The sequence below is a fragment of the Corylus avellana genome, chromosome ca7, assembly GCF_901000735.1.
Source record: "Corylus avellana chromosome ca7, CavTom2PMs-1.0".
Taxonomy (NCBI): Eukaryota; Viridiplantae; Streptophyta; class Magnoliopsida; order Fagales; family Betulaceae; genus Corylus; species Corylus avellana.
The window spans coordinates 6,795,382-6,812,393 of record NC_081547.1 but is presented as its reverse complement, the minus strand read 5'-3'; the positions used below and the strand labels follow the sequence as shown (position 1 = coordinate 6,812,393).

General features: G+C 37.8%; 2 protein-coding genes across 3 annotated transcripts; both read right to left on the bottom strand.

Moving 5' to 3' along the window:
• Positions 1–292: 292 nt before the first annotated feature.
• On the bottom strand, positions 293–2,784 carry LOC132186892 (transcription factor bHLH57). Its single transcript, XM_059601004.1, has 4 exons — positions 2,162–2,784; positions 1,297–1,842; positions 773–1,195; positions 293–612 (listed from the first exon to the last, which is right to left on the bottom strand). The coding sequence occupies exons 1-4, from the start codon at positions 2,261–2,263 to the stop codon at positions 529–531; spliced, it is 1,155 nt and encodes a 384-aa protein (XP_059456987.1). The 5' UTR covers positions 2,264–2,784; the 3' UTR covers positions 293–528.
• Positions 2,785–5,955: 3,171 nt separating this feature from the next.
• On the bottom strand, positions 5,956–10,687 carry LOC132186931 (metal tolerance protein 1-like). Of its 2 annotated transcripts, none has more exons than XM_059601053.1 (2): positions 10,490–10,687; positions 5,956–7,453 (listed from the first exon to the last, which is right to left on the bottom strand). In XM_059601053.1, the coding sequence occupies exon 2, from the start codon at positions 7,451–7,453 to the stop codon at positions 6,149–6,151; it is 1,305 nt and encodes a 434-aa protein (XP_059457036.1). In that variant the 5' UTR covers positions 10,490–10,687; the 3' UTR covers positions 5,956–6,148. The 2 variants fall into 2 exon arrangements, with proteins under 2 accessions (XP_059457036.1, XP_059457035.1); XM_059601052.1 differs by having other exon boundaries at positions 10,471–10,686.
• Positions 10,688–17,012: the final 6,325 nt, after the last annotated feature.

Genomic DNA, 17,012 nt, shown 5'->3' with positions numbered 1-17,012 from the left:
AAGAAAGAAAAAAGGGGTGTAGCTGAAGGACAGGCAGATAATGATGAAACATTTATATAGTGTACTTTTACCCCAAAAAAATTTGTGTACGGCTTCTCCCAAAGTCAATATTAAAAAAAAAAAAAAAAAAAATGCATGATTCGTCGCAATATGTAATGATGAGAATTAGATAATGTTTCAAACCAAGCCTTCTGTTCTATCCCCAAGCATGCTGGGCCGGTGGGCCCCCTAACCCATCTCCATTCTCAATCCACCCACCCAGAAATGAGAAACCACATGAAGAGCAGGAAAATAAAATAAATATATATATATATATACATATAAATAAAAATAAAAATAGACATTTATTTGTAATTAGTTAAAATTAAAAACATGGAAGCTTTTCGAGTTATGGCAGTAAACATCAAAATAGGCATGTGTTCTGTCCTGCGCCTTCCTTCCCCTATGATACAACTCACTCACAGCCTAGGAGATGAGGACAATGGAATTGGAGGTGCCTCTCTTTTCGTGAGGAATCTCTTTGAACAATCAGCTGCCGTTGATGAAGCTTAATATTTGATGAACGGTGGATGCTATCTCGTCAGCGGATCCTAGCTTACACTCGTCCTCTATCTGCGTAAACAAAAAAAAAAAAACACATCTAAACCCACCCAAAATAGTAATATAAAATACCCGTAAAATGGAGGAAAATAAAAAAAATGCAGTTTGCTTGAGCTTCAAGTCAGAATGGTTGACTGGGTAAAAGGACAAAGCAAGGGAGACAGAATAATACCTTGAGATTGAAAGAGTAAAGAACTGAGGAATCTGAGGAGGTGATGTTGAGGTGCAAAACTGTGAGCCGAAGATCCTCCAGTGCAACGATGGCTTTCAGCAACAGCCCCGGCCTCCGCCGGCATTCAATTTTCAAGTTCACATGGGTTTGAATCACAGTCACCTCTATCTCAGCCACGTCGGACTTGTTCTCCGCCTTCACCTCCTCCCCGTAGTTGCCTTCCTCCGATCCAATTCTACATTGCGGAGACATAAACAGAGTACCGTCGGAGGAAACATCCACGGCGGAGCGGACGCCGTCCCCGTCGCCGTCGCCCGCTTCTTGATTTTTTCTCATTCTCTTTTTCGCTTCAAGGGAATGGAGTAGCTGCTCCAGTTCCTTCACAAAGTCTATTGCACCTCCGATGACAGACGCTTGGTCACCCTTTTCATGAAAAATAAAACATAAAAAATAAAATGCTTCAATCTTTTGAAAAAGAATGGAACTTAATAATAGAATGGCTTCAAACTGTTCGTCATAATTACCCTTTGAATATAGGACGCGGGCATGAGGGACTTGAGGACGTTGAGATGGTCGTTCATTTGCCGTCGCCGGTTGCGTTCGACCGCAATGTGGGTCATGCGCTGGCTCTCTACTTCTTCCTTGTTCTTGGTCGGCCTTGTCCGCTTTCTCTTTCTTCGTTCCCGGCCGGTGACCGGTACACGTGAAGCCGAAGGTGGGTTTTGAAGGTCCATGGTTTCGGATTTGACTGGTGAATATTGCTGCTCCACTATGTCATGGGTGACGCAGCTCTCAAGCTCTATGGCCTGAATTTGGGTTTCCATTTCAGGCATGTGAGTGTAATTCTCCCAAGGCTTCTTAAGGTGCTGCAATCTCAACAGTGTCTGAAAGCTGGGCTCTTTGAAGGGCAAAAAGTGTGGGGATCCCACGCTTTGCAGCATCTGAAGAAATGGAATCGTGTCCTCTAACATCGGGGTTGAGAAGTGTGCTTCTTCCTCAAATTTCAAGGTTTCTGTAGTGATGACAAATTCTTGCTCCAAACAAGCCACGCCCGAATGTTCCCCAAAGAACTGCAAGAAAGAAGAAAAAGAAAGAGAAAAATTAAAGTTTTGTTTTGTTTTCTGGGTTTCAAACCCAACCCCCAAAGGAAGCAAGAAAAAACAATTTCATGGACTCATGATGGACGAGGATATATAGAATATTGTTGAAGAGGAAAACAGCATGTCACATGTTTGTATTTGCTGGAAAATAAGACAATGCATTAAATACAGGCAATTTTAGAGAAGTAAACGCAGCTGGTTTCTTGATTGTAGAGAAGGATTCAGGAAAAGGGAATTAAAGAGAAGAGAAAGACAGAGTACGAATGGACGGAGGTTAGTAAAAACATACAGAGGGAGTAACAGGTCCTTGGAGCCCCTCCATTTGAGCTGAACAGTTGTTGAAGATTGCCTTAAATTCTCTCTCTTTCTCCCTCGGTGACCAACATTCCATAGTTATTATACTAAGGAAACAATTGCAATAAATGTAACCCCCAAGAAGCAGAAGGAGACCCCATATCTACCGCACAATATATTCCTTTGTTCCTGCTGCTACCGAGATACTCTCATATGGAATATATTAAATGCTTTTGCTTTGAAGAACTCACACATCCACACACACACACACAGAGGGTAACAAGAACTAGAAATAGGGCTCAGAGAGGTACTGAAGATGGGGTAATCCGTAATCCAATGGTAAAGAAAATGGAAACAGAAAAAGGATGTGGTAAGAAACGAAGGGTGGAAATTACTCAAATGAGTTTGAAGATATAATATCAGCTATACTTGAAACTGAGAGAGTTGGTGAGACTTTGCAGGGAAGAGAGAGAGAGAGAGAGAAAGAGGGTTGTCTGGTTTACAAGGTCCCAAGCATTATTGGCGGTGGCAGTTTTGTCCGGCAGCGGGGACAGACAGTTGTGGGGACTCCCTTTTTCTTTCTCTTTCTCTTTCTCTCACTCTCTCTCTCTCTTTCTCTCTCTCTCAAGGCGTACCAGCAAAGAAGAAAAGGTTTTGGAAAGTCCTTCTATGGACTGTGTCACTACTCCCCAGTCTGATGATGAGTCATTCCCGTTTCCCACAGATCCCCATCCCCATTTCCCTTTTTTTTTTCTTTATCATTTCTTTACTGTTACCTCTCTAATCACACTGAAGAAATTGCACATGGGTTACGATTCTACTTATAAAATTACCTCTCATTCTTCGGGTAAAAATATTGAAAATACTTGTTGTCCATTTTCGTCCCAACCAAACAAAGATTAAATCATAGAGCATTTAATTGCATCAAATTGGTCTATGTCAGCACTTATAGTAGCACTTTACCAAAGTGTATTTTGCATCAAATTTTATATAGCATTCCATGTACTGAGTATACGTTGACATTCTCCCATTGAGGTGCAAAGAATGATGGTGTTTGATGAATAATATATTTTTTAAAAGAGGAATATTTGGTGTGATATGAGGCAAAGGTAAAATGATTTTTTTTTTTTTTAAGTGTTTTGTGAAAAAAGTTATTTGTTAATGTTTTGACTTTTCGAATATAAAAAAAAAAAAAAAAAAAAATGATAAGATGCAGTTAAACCTAGTTGATGCATTCATTTTATTCAATTATAGATGACCGTCATGGTGTGTCATGAAAATAGATTGGAATCCTCAACAATTGAGAATTTCAAGAACTTTTCTTGTCTTTAGAAAAGGATGTTAGAGGGCTCCCTTTTAGGCGATCAACAATGGTTACTCTACCTCGGCATGACCATGGTAGATATATTTGCTAAAAATTGCTTAGTAGGGGTTTAAATGGTAGGAACCATAGGCGCTCCCTCAAAACCAATTGAGTCATCGCTTAGCTCATTCCAACCAAAACATCAGTGAAATCTAAGATTACTAATACTAATTAGGCTTGTATGAGTGATTCTTTATTTGAAAAGTTGAACACACACCATAATATATGTCCAACCTCATAGAAATTTTCTTGAAGCCATTGAACCACCATCATTGATAGTAGAACTCTCTTTTACTTGAGTAAAGAGTTTTCTATCATAACAAAAAACCCACCCACTCGAATAAATTGTTCAGAAGCCCCTTTCGGGTCCATATAGTTTTCAGCTCAAAGTAGGAATACAAATTCCATGATATATATATATATATATATATATGGGGCCTATAACAGCTAGTTGTGGGCATGGTATATGCAATAAGTGCGTCGGGGGACAGAAATTTTGTCTGGAAAGGGAGCACATGAAGGGATTTGAATCATAGATCCGATGTCTATTTTCCAATATTTGATCTCTTCATAATCAATCCTAAGTTCTTTTATTATTATGGTTGACCTTTGAAGTATGCCAGTAAAGTTGCATGACACTGAAAGTAAGCACAAAGGGAAAGGACAAAATACATATTCTGTCAATTTTGTTTTTTCGATTTGTAAAATTGGCCTTTTCTGCCTTAAAAAAACTTTCTTACATGTTCACTCTACTCTGCTTCTTGCTCTTATAACCAGGCCAAGTGCCTAACCTAACTAACAAACCCTTTCAGAACCCATATACATACACACACATACAAACATCACATATAAACTTCTATCTATATATATATATATATATATATATTGTTCTTTTATAAGGAAAATGGCCTAACTTATCACTAGCTTGCCTTTCTAATCCAACAATCGACAATTTTTGACACAACTCACGAATTCAACATGAATTGAATATAAAATTAGCGAATTAAGATTGATAAATTTGATCCGTTTAATTAAACGAGTTAGGATAAGATTGACTTATATAGTCTTATCCTCATGCTATGACACACGACTCGAACTCGATATGCAATATTAAAATTTATAATTTTTGACGTGATCTGCTAACTCGAAACGAACCAACCCGTGGTAATTAAATGTACTTTGACACGACCAAACCCTTCACACCTACATGAATTGTCACCATTACATGTTACTGCGCGGTATCTCTTTAACTCTCAATTTCTGAGAGGCCTAACAAAGACAACCCTATGAAGGGGCCACCTCTTACTGTGTCTCTCGGGTTGCCATCAGACCAATCTCTCTGTCACCTGCTTTATATGCATGTACCCTGTCCTGTAAGGCAATTTTCTTTCTCTCGTTTTTTTCTCTCTTTTCCTTTCCTCTAAATTCTCACACGTAGTAGGAAGATCATTCGTCTATTCATATTCATAATTTAGAACCAGCAAGGATGTGTATTTGTCTTGTGTTTACAACTACTCAATGTAGAAGAAACAGATATATATGATATTATGAGACACACATCTTACAGAGAAGACAAATTCAATCCAATAAAATCCCCTACTGCTTGAAAACACCAAAACTCACTTGATGATGTCTACGAATCTTATCTCTTGGAACTGTGGCCTCCATACCTCTAAAACACAATTGCACACCTCTAGCCACACAACCAGAGCCATTTCTCTTTCTCAAGACAAATTCCGAAACTTGGACTTGTCTTCTTGCGCATGTGAACACTGTAATAAAATTACACCGAGTCTTACCATTACCCTTTACCCCTACAGTCATTCGCCATGGAATCTCTTTCACAACTTTCCAATAACAACGAAACCTAATCCTCAACTTACAGGCTTTCTTCTGGCCTGTCAACCGCCACGTAAAATATGTACTGAGGATGCTGTTGCCATTTTGCAGAACAAAGCAGGCCGATAGTACTTCACAAGCTGCATATATGCTGAGGTTACCTACCGTATATGCACCAACATGGAGAGCAACTGAACCCCATCTCACATGGGCGACGCTTTGAAACTTGTTTGTAGTAGACCCCAATGCTCTGCTGATGCTCCATGCATACCAGAAGAGTGAATTCTTTAGGGAAATAACCATTGTTTTGTTTATAATGTGTTCTTATTTGTTGAAGTTGTTTCAGAATATATTTCACGCTTTCGCGGGCACAGCCAGATGCTGTTTGTGTCACTCTGAAAATGGTGGTAGGGCCATATCTGTGTCTGCTTATGCATTACCTGCGGTGCATGGAAGTAAAGAGTGCGTTTTTACTTCACTCGCTTGATGAATCCTTTCCAGTTAACAACTAAATATACACCGACCCTACAACCAAAAACCCACCATTTCAAGTAATACCACAACAGAGAGAGAGAGAGAGAGAGAGAGATACCAATCTGCTGCTAAAAATTCAATTGGAGTGCGCAAAACCTGAAGAACTACATATAAGAAGACTGTAAAGTCTGCTACTAGGAAGAGCATATGCAGCCATATGATGAAATAAATGGGGACTTCTGGAATTGTGAGACACAGATACATGTAAATCTTCCCCCTATAATCATTTTCCAGGTGAAGAACCCACTAACGCTCTATCTGTACGGTTACATGACTTATGTTATACTCCCTTCTGATGTAATTTACCACATTGTCCAGCACCAAGTCTGCATTTGCTTCTGGCCTGATTTTGACATGACAAGCCAACAGGACCTTCCCCACCGTGATAGCCCATATATGCAGCTCATGAATGGCCACCACTTCATCCATTTCTACTAGCCCCCTTTCGAGCTTTGTTGCATCGATCTCTCTTGGTGTGCTCTCCATCAGGACATCAAGTATGTTCCGGATCATTTTGATAGTAGTCCCTAAAACGATAACAGAAAAAATTAGGGTGCAAATCACATCAACTATTTTCCACTCGGGCTTATACCATATGATTGCTCCTCCAATCATTACCCCAATACTCTGGATGGAGTCCCCAAGTACATGGAGATACGCTCCCTGTACATTTATATTCCTCTTCTTCTGTTCATGTCCATTTTTTGGTTTATCCAGCAGTGGTTCAGCAGGATTTCCATCATGGTGTGCATGATCTTCATGTCCATGATGGTCTTCAGGATCTTCATGACCTTGATGGTCTGCAGGATCTTCGTGACCTTGATGGTCTGCGGGATCTTCATGATCTTCATGACCATGATGGTCTGCAGGATCCTCATGACCATGGCAATGCTCATCTTCTGGGTGTTCCTCATGATGATGATGATGATGAGCAGAAATTGTCACTCCGTGGCTGTGGCTAATACCATGACCATGGTCATCATGTCCATGTCCATGGCCATGATCATGGCCCAATAACAGAACCATGACGATATTAACCACTAGACCAAATGTAGCAACAATGAACATTAAAAGGCCATTCACCTCACCTGTGTCATGAATAAGTCTAAGAATGGCTTCATATACCAAAATCCCTGCAAGCAACCATATGAGTTGGATAGAAACCAAAGCACCAAGAATCTCAACCCTAAAAAATCCGTAGGACTGCCGGGGGGTGGCTTCCCAGCCAGCAGCCCATAAGGAGAGCAAGGAGATGGCAAAAGATGCAACATCTGAAAGCAAATGTGCTGCATCAGTCAATATTGCTAGACTATTGGCTTTGATGCCACCAGCTACTTCAACACTCATGAAGATAACGCACAGTGTCACTGCCATTAAAAGCTTGCGCATCGAAGCTGATCGCTCTTTAGCATCCTTAGAGTAGGATTCAGTATCAGAGAATCCACAAGCTGCTTCCCCACAAAACTTACTCCCACCTGTGCTCCCCTCTCCAGTAGGGATATCTACACTGATTTCAATAATCTGCCCACTATGAGAAGTTTGCTCTTCCATCTGAAAATTCACAGTGATGAGAAGCGGTATCAAAGAAACATATCCTGAATGCTTTTTTTATTTTTTATGTAACTAAATTATCTGAAATTGGTCAAACAGCAAGTTAGTGCCTTTTCTACCACTCTTTGTCAAGCAAAAGTGAGTGCTTGTTTTAAATTGAGCACAGTACAGAGAACAATATGACTTATTATATCACTGATAACTTAATTACTCATGTTAGATTAGAATAATTGTATTTTATCTGTTGCTATTTGATTTAGAAGATAGGGTTAAGTTTATCTTCTTAGTAGATGTAGTTGAATTGAAGTGTGTAACTCTCCTCTATAAATAATAACAATGTGTGTGTAGGGCTATAAGGAAAAATATACCCTACCACTTTTTTAAGTTACAACACACATGTTTCTGCAGAAGCAGAACAGGGCTTAATGTACTCAAAGCAGAACATCAGCAAGGGATTTCTAAATTGATAAAAGAGCTGGTTATAACCACAACCATTGAACAATATTGTCAAATATTTTCTAAGGAGATAAACAAAGAATGTGACCAAGATTATGCACAAAGTGCTTGAATCTTATACATTTCCAAAACCCACCAAGAAAAAAGTGAATTACAACTTATTAAATGCAAAATTGCTTTCCCCAAAGACCTACCTATTTCATACTTTTTCATATGAAGTGATTTGACCATTTGGTGAAACCCATAAAATCCAAACTGCTAGCATTACCACCTTACCATTGTAGGCTAACTCAGAGGATGACAGACCTCGGACAGGTGTTTTAGAAAACATTCTGCAGCCAACTATGCTAGTCCAATAATATTTCCGGTCTAAGTGACAAAAAAAATACTGACTCAAACAAATATCACAGGGGAATTAAGGCCTGCAATTTCTTGTTGAGCGACTCATCTATACAGCCAACCCAAATAGCTGGGGATGACACTTTGTTGAGTTGTCATGAGATAGTACCCATTTAATTAGAAACATAATCTCAAATACATTAGGAAATCAGTCTTACGATGTTAGGATCTCATATTAAATCTATAAATACCAACCAAAATACCAATTTAGGTTCCCCTGTTCATTACCCATGACCAGTTCACCAGAGGCAGTTTTTCACTTGTACACAATAATCGATTCAAAGAAGTATGATGAGAAGCAAGTTCCATTCCCTACTTCCCACTCAAATTCTTAAAGACCAGATTGAATCATCCTCATCAGCCTAAACAGGCAATAAATCTGTCACAGTTTCTTAACTATTACTTCAAGTGGAGAATGTTAATGGAGAGATGGAAGTATAAACTCATTTCAGCAAGTTATTTCCGAAACAAATTTTCACAGGGAAGGTGCATTATCTAAAGCAACAGAGAAAAAAAGCAGGTCCAATATCATTCTATCAACCGTCCTCCTCTCATTGATCGTTCATGCGAACCTCATGAACAAAAGCTTTAGGCTACATTTGTTACGTGGAACCGCTATTCCATTCAAAAAAAAAAAAAAACTTTTATTAGAAATGGAATAAGGTGGAATGGAATATCCTTGAAATAGTCATTCCCTTATGGGTCATGGGAATGACTATTTTAGGTGTACTTTAACACCAAAGGTATTTTATTATAGTTCTTCCATCCTTAATAAAGGTTATTCATTTTTCCTAATGGAATAGTCATTCTGTATACCAAACGTATCCTTAGTATTTTCTAATTTGAGAGGAATAACTATTCCTCAATTTAAGTAATAGTCATTTCCTCATAGGTCATGGGAATGACTACTCCGAGTGTTAAGAGTATATGTGTACTTTAACACCAAGGCTACTTTATTATATTTCTTCCATCCTTAATAAAGGCTTTTTCTTTTTTCCTAATGGAATAGCCCTTCTGCCTACCAAAAGCACCCTTAGTGTTTTCTAATTTACCTACTTAAATTTCAGGATGCATTTTTTGGTTGGTAAAAGTTTCAGGATCCACTACCGAACCATAAGATTCCTCTTTGCCTACACTTACGGAAGAAAAATATCCGGCGATTGCCTTGAATCCTGTGTATGAGAATTCACAGAGAAGAAAGAATCCCTGGCTGAGTGTTTCAGTAAAATGAAGCTAGGTATATATCTTTGGACAGTAGAATTTCAAAATATAAAAGGATAGAAGAAGATATAGGTCTAAGCTTAGGTGAAGTCTACGGACCAGTTCAAAACTGAATAGGCTTTGCTAAAAATTAGTAGCAAATTATTCAATAAAGTCACAACCAGAACAGATATCAAAGCAAATTTTGTAGGGGCAACGAGTTTTTAAATATTCAAATACACATTTTTATAGACACGAGAAGGTTAAATTAGCATTCATCCAAAAAGAAAAGACCAAAAAAAAAAAAAGTATATTTAGTGGCAGGAAATCCTCCCATACATGGAAAAGTATCAGCATAAAAACTAGAAAATCTAGGACCCAGAGAAGTTGAGAAGCAGCAGAGCAAAACGGAGAATAGCGAGATAATGGGGGAACAGGTGTAAACAAAAAAAGGAAGAATGTTTAGAGAAATGGCAATTACCCTGGAGGGCCAGGCAATCAATGCAAGTCTAAAAGATGCTCCTACTTTGATTGAAAATTTGAAACACTTTTCACAACTTTTCACAACTAGATAAGGGAAAAGATTAGCCCAGAGTCGAAAAGGCAAGCACCAGCTCATTCAGTATCTCCTTTCAATTTCTAATCACCAGATTCACCAGTATATGATAACTACAACACACAAAACACATGAACAAAATACATGACAAAAGCCTAACACCAGGGTAAACTAAAGACCACAATCCACAAAGAGACTCAATATGCAATAAAATCTCAAGCCTTGGATTAAACACAAAATGTGTAAGCAGGCACCGATCAAATAGACGAGTAAGAGAGAGAGAGAGAGAGAGAAGCATTTCAAAGGAAACATTGGAAACAAGCGTAGCCCATATCCAATTTTAAAAATTTAAATACAGGATTTAAAAAACAGATAGAATGTTCACAAACAAGAACAATATTCATACCAGACGACTAGAGGGATACCTTCCTTCCTTTTGAGCTTCTTCTCGTATCGAATATGAGGGTCTCCCTCTGCCTCTGCCTCTCCCTCTCTCCCTCTCCCTGTGTCTCTGTCTTGACTTTAATAGAAGAAATCCTGCAGCAAAACTAATGGGCTTACCATTTTAACCCTACCAGCCAGTCCTAGATGGTTGATTCTTGCTAAACAAATGTGTTTGGTCAAAACATTATGGGCAATAACGGGACAAAACCTGTCTTTGTAAACCAAATATCTTAAATCCCCAAGCCGGCCACGCGGGTATCACGAACCTCATCAAGTTTATCTGTTTATGTTTAGTAGCAGTGGAACGGAATAAAAAGCTTTTGATTAATTAATTGAGTTTAAATAAATTAGGGCAGTTGAAATTGACTAACAGCTGCATGTACAGTTGTGTCCTGGTTATCTTTTGTTAATTAGGCTTATCTGTAACTCCCTAATTTTGTTTAATAATAATCATTATCTGTCTTAGGTTGGCAAAACGTGTTATTGTGTCGGGTTCGTGTCCGACCCGATTACGACCCGACACGTTTAAGTCCAACCTGAACACGATACATTTAATTAAACGTGTAGAACCTCTAGCTCGAACACAACACGGTTTATAAACGGGTAACACAACACGAACTCGTTTATAAACGGGTCATAATCGTGTTGTGTTACCCGTTTATAAACTGACCCAACCCAACATGAATGTAAACTCATTATAGTTTTTAACCTTTTATAGCCATACCAAAATGATTTTTTTTTTTTTTTTTTAATCAACTCTTTCATCTGCTTCCTAAACAAGGAGGCAGAATTGGAATTTTTTTTTGTTAGGATTAACTTTTAGGTTTAGACATTTAATAAATAAAATAAAATAAAATAGAAAACGTGTCAACCCGCCGGGTTCGCAGGTTGACACGACACGACACGTTTACTAAACGTGTCGTAAACGAGTGAGCTGTTTACGACGAGAACTCATTTAAGCCCAACCCTAACCTAAATTTTAGGTATCGAATTCGAGTGTCACGAGTTAAATTGCCAATCCTATATGTCTATCACATGCACGCTCAATACTTATTTTCATTTACATGGAAAATTCATGCATTTATGGGACAATGACAATCCATGCATTTATTCTTTTTTATTTATGGGATATTTATTACTTTCTACAACATATCTTTAATTGTACTACTACATATATATATATATATAGCCTTTAATGTGGCCAGATGCTCATTCAATTCCTATAATTGAGAATGTTTGGTCTTTCTTGAAAGAAAATGGTAAGTTGACCAGCTCTCCATGTAATCTTTTCCAATTAATTTTGTCAACTACTTGTAGCTATTTCTCACTCACAAAAATATCTTGGTTGATTTGAGCTCATGTTCGATAATTTAGCCAAGGAAAAAGTACTTATTTGATTCATAGGCTCGCAATTGTACTAAACTCCAAACTAATTCTTGAGGTATTAAAAGTATCTTAAAAGATTCATGGGATGACTTATATATTGATCTAAAATGGTCCATACCGTTAGCTAGTTGTTTTATCAAAATCATTAGATGTTGATGTGGATTCATGTCTCAATCAATCACTAATTGACACATAGCATGATAGGTAAGGTGTGACATCTCCTCACCATATCGGGGTGGTCAGCCGCACAAATCGACCTTACTCCCTTATTACGCTTTTTACTCAGTTACTTGAGTAAGACTTGATCTCTTATTTTATTTTGAAGAATATTACTACAACAACTAAGGTACATTTTTTTTTTTTAAGTAGAAACAAGCAAAGCGCAGTGATTCATGATGTAATTTTACAGAAGTCATCCACTATGTCACTTGTCAATAGGTGATTAGTTGACGGTTTTCATCATTAATTGAAGGCCCGCATGAACTATTTTAGACAAATAGCATACACATCTTTACTATACTTAATACCCCATGCATTATTTTGGTACAACTGTAAACCCTCACGGATCACATAAGCAATTGTGCCTTTTATCTAAAACCACATGGACAACTCATGAGTAGACTAGAGAGAGTTTTCCCTTTATCTAAAACTACAGGAACAACCCATGAGAGAGAGAGAGAGAAAGTCAAATGTTGTAAGGTAACCGAAATGATGGATCAGCGACAGAAACTATAACATGGACATTTAATGATCATTTAGGTTTCTTTATTTTGTCACAATTAAATTATGAACTTCATAATTGGCCTGGTGGTGCAGAGGCCTTGTGGATTGGGCCAAAACTTCCAGATAATCCCTCAATAACTTAATTACATTTTGACTAGCTAGCACTGTTTTTCATGACCCACAAAATTAGGATCAGCCCACATGCATCATGACACTATAACGTGTTTGGTTCTCTTGAAAATTTATTGGACGACCGAGAAACTTTGGTTTAGTAGTTGGTGCGGGTAGTACTTTTGAAGAGCAAGGAGGAGACACTCTTTAGCAGTAACAGGAAAGGTGGACCTAGAGGACAAAGAGACACCGGAAGAAAAAAAGAAGATAAGGAAAAATATCAGTATAGAAATCATCCAAAGAGTAATCCCATTTGGTTTGCAGAATGAGTATTCCATTAAGAAAATTAATAGGTATTACTGAGAATAAAAGATGTTGGAATTGAATAATTATTCAAATTCTTTAGTTTGGTAATTAACGACACACATGGTCTAACTAGAATTGAATCAAAATTACTAAAAACTCTCACATTATTATTATTATTATTATTATTTTCAATTCATATTAGAAAATAAAAATAAAAAATAAAAAACCTAAAAAATCGTGGGGTGGTTGGCCACCCACAGAACCTGCCGGGGGTGGTGCGACCACCCTTGGAGCGCCTCATGATGGACCCACGAGGCATTCCGAGGGTGGTCGCACTACCCTCGGTGCCATCGGGGGTGACCGCGACCACCCCTAGAGCAAATTTGGGGTGGCTACGACCACCCTCGATGAGCATCAGGGGTGGCCGTAGGCCGTAGCCACCCCGAGATGCCACGGGGGTGGTCGCACCACCCCTGGACGCCTCGGAGGTGGTCTCACGAGGTGTACGGGGTGGTGTGACCACCCTCGCCTCTTGGGGTGGTCGGCCACCCACTTTAATTTCCATCTTATACTCTTTTTTCTTTAGTTTAAAATTCATATATATATATTAATTTTAAAACTAAGGGTGTTTGTGTAAAATGTATTCTTCAAAGAATAGTTATTACTCTAATTTTTTAGAGGAATACTCATTTTTGTGTATAGGGATTAATGATTCCTACAGAAATAACTATTCCCACGAATATACCCTTACCAAACAAAATCATTATTATTTCATAAGAATAATCATTCCATTCGAAAGGGTCTATTCTGCAAACCAAACGGGCCCAACATTATTTATTCAAAGAGGTACGGTTTCTAGCTAGTAGCATATATATACTCAAAATTCACAAACAATTAATGAGATGAAGAATACCGAAGAATATATATTCTGAATTTTACGTTTCAAATGGCTCAAGAAATTTGTGTTATTTGTTTTTAATTGTGTTTTTGCCCATGGGAGTTTTGCATTATGATTTTCATTAGAGGGTAAACATGGTTGAAGCGAATTTGTGATGTAATCTCGATAAACCATTAGAGCTAATGGCTAGCCTATTATGATTGTCCTTAAGGACATAGTCCTAATTGCTTACCTAAATGAATTCAAAAGTTAGTTAGTTTTGGTTTATGTGTGTGGAGTTGACGCCACATGATATGTTCTCTCTCTTAGATGATGATGTTACTTGCTGTTCACATGATAGTGATGTATTCTATATTCATTGTGGCATGATTATGAACATCTGGAGAGCACATGCACATGCAAGTATATATTAACCATGTATTCAGTGTCATGATGAAAAGGTATGTCGACAAGCTAAGGTTGGCTCATTGACAAGGGTAACCGCCTCTAATGCTTAGCTAGCGATGATGAAACATTGTGTCCCTTGGTGCTTATGTAACACACACTACCAAAAAAAAAAAAAAAAAAAGGCATTTTCTAACGTGGCTACAGTACCTGGTTTATTGTCACGTCAGAAATTTTACAAAGTCAGAAATTTTTTTTCTAACGTGTAAATAGTGACACGTCAGAAAATTCTGACGTTTTATATGTTGGAGCGTCAGAAAAAATGTTACAAATTTGGGAAATTAAAAAATTATATAATTTCTGACGTGGTAAATTTTGCCACATCAGAATTTTCTCTGACGCCAAGCAGGCCAGTCACATCATAATTCTCTCGACGCGAACTCAATGTCAAACGCTTATATATATATATATATATATATATATATATATATATATATTTATATTAGTTTTTGACGTGCTAGGTGTTGCATGTCAGAAATTTCTGACGTGCGACACCTGGCACGTCAGAAAACTACTCTAAAAAAAATATCTAATATATATATATAATTTTATATTTATTTCTAACGTGCTAGGTGTCACACGTCAGAAATTTCTAACGTGCAACACCTGGCACGTCAAGAAATTACCTCGACGGTGCCCGGGACTTTGAATTTTTTTCCCTCTTTTTATTTCCCCCCTCAACTTTTTCCCTCTTCTTATTCTCTTTTACCTCTTCATTTTTATTTTTTCCTTAGCACATTCTCTCTCCTGTTCAATCTCCCTGCAGTCTGCACTCCACCTCTGCAGTTTCATATTCTAGTTACTTCTTGCAGTCTGCACTCTAGAGGAAGAAGAAAACAGTAGGTGAAGGAAAAATTGGGAAGCATGCAGCAGATCGAAGGAAAGCAGAAGAAGAAAAAGAAAAAGGAGAAGAGAAGAAGAAGAAGAAGGAAGGAAGAGGGAGAAGATCGATGTAAGCAAAGATTTTTTGGGTTTTTCAGTTTGATTTCTGATGGTTGGTTTTAATTTTTTGAAGATTTTTTTCGGTTTGAGTTTTTGAAAATATTTTCAAAAACTCAAACCATGGTGCAGATCTGAACCATGGAGATCAAAAAGAAGAGGGAGAGAGTGAGAAAATGGAGAAATGGGAGAGCTAGAGAAAAGAAGAGAGAGAGAGAGAGAGAATTGAGCAAAGAAGAAATTAAGGGAGTGGCCGGCCATGGTGCAGATCTGCACCATGGCCGGTGCAGAGAAATGTGTTTCTCTGCACGGCAGTGAGGAAGCTGCCGTGCAGAGGAATTCCCAAAACAAAAATAATACTTTAATTCAAAATTAATTTTAATTAATAAATTTTTTAATTAAAAAAAATTCCAGAAAAAATTAAAAAAAGGAAAATTAATTTTTTCTGACGTGGGAGTTTTACCACGTCAGAAAATTTTATGACGTGGTATTTCTCCCACGTCAGAAAATTTTCTGACGTGGCATCTCTACCACGTCATAAAATTTTTCTAACGTGTGAGACAGTAAAACGTTAGAATTTTTTGACGTTTTACACACTGACGCATCAGGAAATTTTTTTTCCTAACACCTATGTTTCTGACAATAGACACGCGTCAGAAACGACCCGTCAGAAAAATTTTCTGACACGTCAGACACTAGAAAACATCAGAAATCTCCAGTCATAAAAAAATTGTTTTTTTGTAGTGACATAATTAAAGATGGTTGACATAAACATTTGTAACCTTAGCTAGGATTAAGATGAGGTTAATATTTTTGTTAAGACCATGCATGCATGGATCAATAGCCCATAATCCATGTGTAGCGTGAGATTAGGCAAATGTGAGACCTTAATTTGACGACTAAGGTGATGAGCAAATGATTAGAATTCAATTAGCTAGGCACTTGAGTAGGTATTGAGTTTAGACATATGCTCTTTTAGACTGAAACCGACTGAGATAAGAATCTTTAGAAGATTGCTTCACAAGCTTACTTCTTGTTCCCAAAGCATCTACATATAATTAATTAATTAATTAGCAGAGTAATTGACCACTATATATTAATTAATCAAGGCCGGCCTGTGAATCTGATACCTTCTCTATCCACTCGACACTGGGAATCAAGAGCGGATAGTGAAACACTTGATAGATGCGATGCCCATTATCGGGCCTCGATCTCCATCGTACACCACTCATTTTTCTTACTGTTTATTCTAAATCTACTGCATTTTTTTTCTTTCTTTTTTCTTTTTCTGAGCTGATTTTAAACCTACCATTTGAAATCATTGGAGTGCTCTTTCTACTGTACGTATAACTGTCTAAGGCACGTAAATTTATTTTTTTAAAAAAATGAAGTTTCTAGGGAAGGTAATTCAAGAGTCCTTTACTTCGTGGGGGAAAGAAAACAGAGTGTGTTACTTTTCAAGTGATGCATAAAAGAGTGAAAAGTGGGGGCAAAAGTTGTTTTTATGTTGCCCCAACCCCATGTGGTCTTAATTACCATTTACCCCCCACCGGGACCTAATTCGCTGCATGGATAGCCATGCGTCCAAAGTTTTTGGTGCCTTGTGGCCATGCACATGACTACCAGCAAAACGCCAAACCCGATCCTAATCTTAAAGCAATCAGTTGCAGAGATCGATGAAGAGAAAGAAGAAGAAG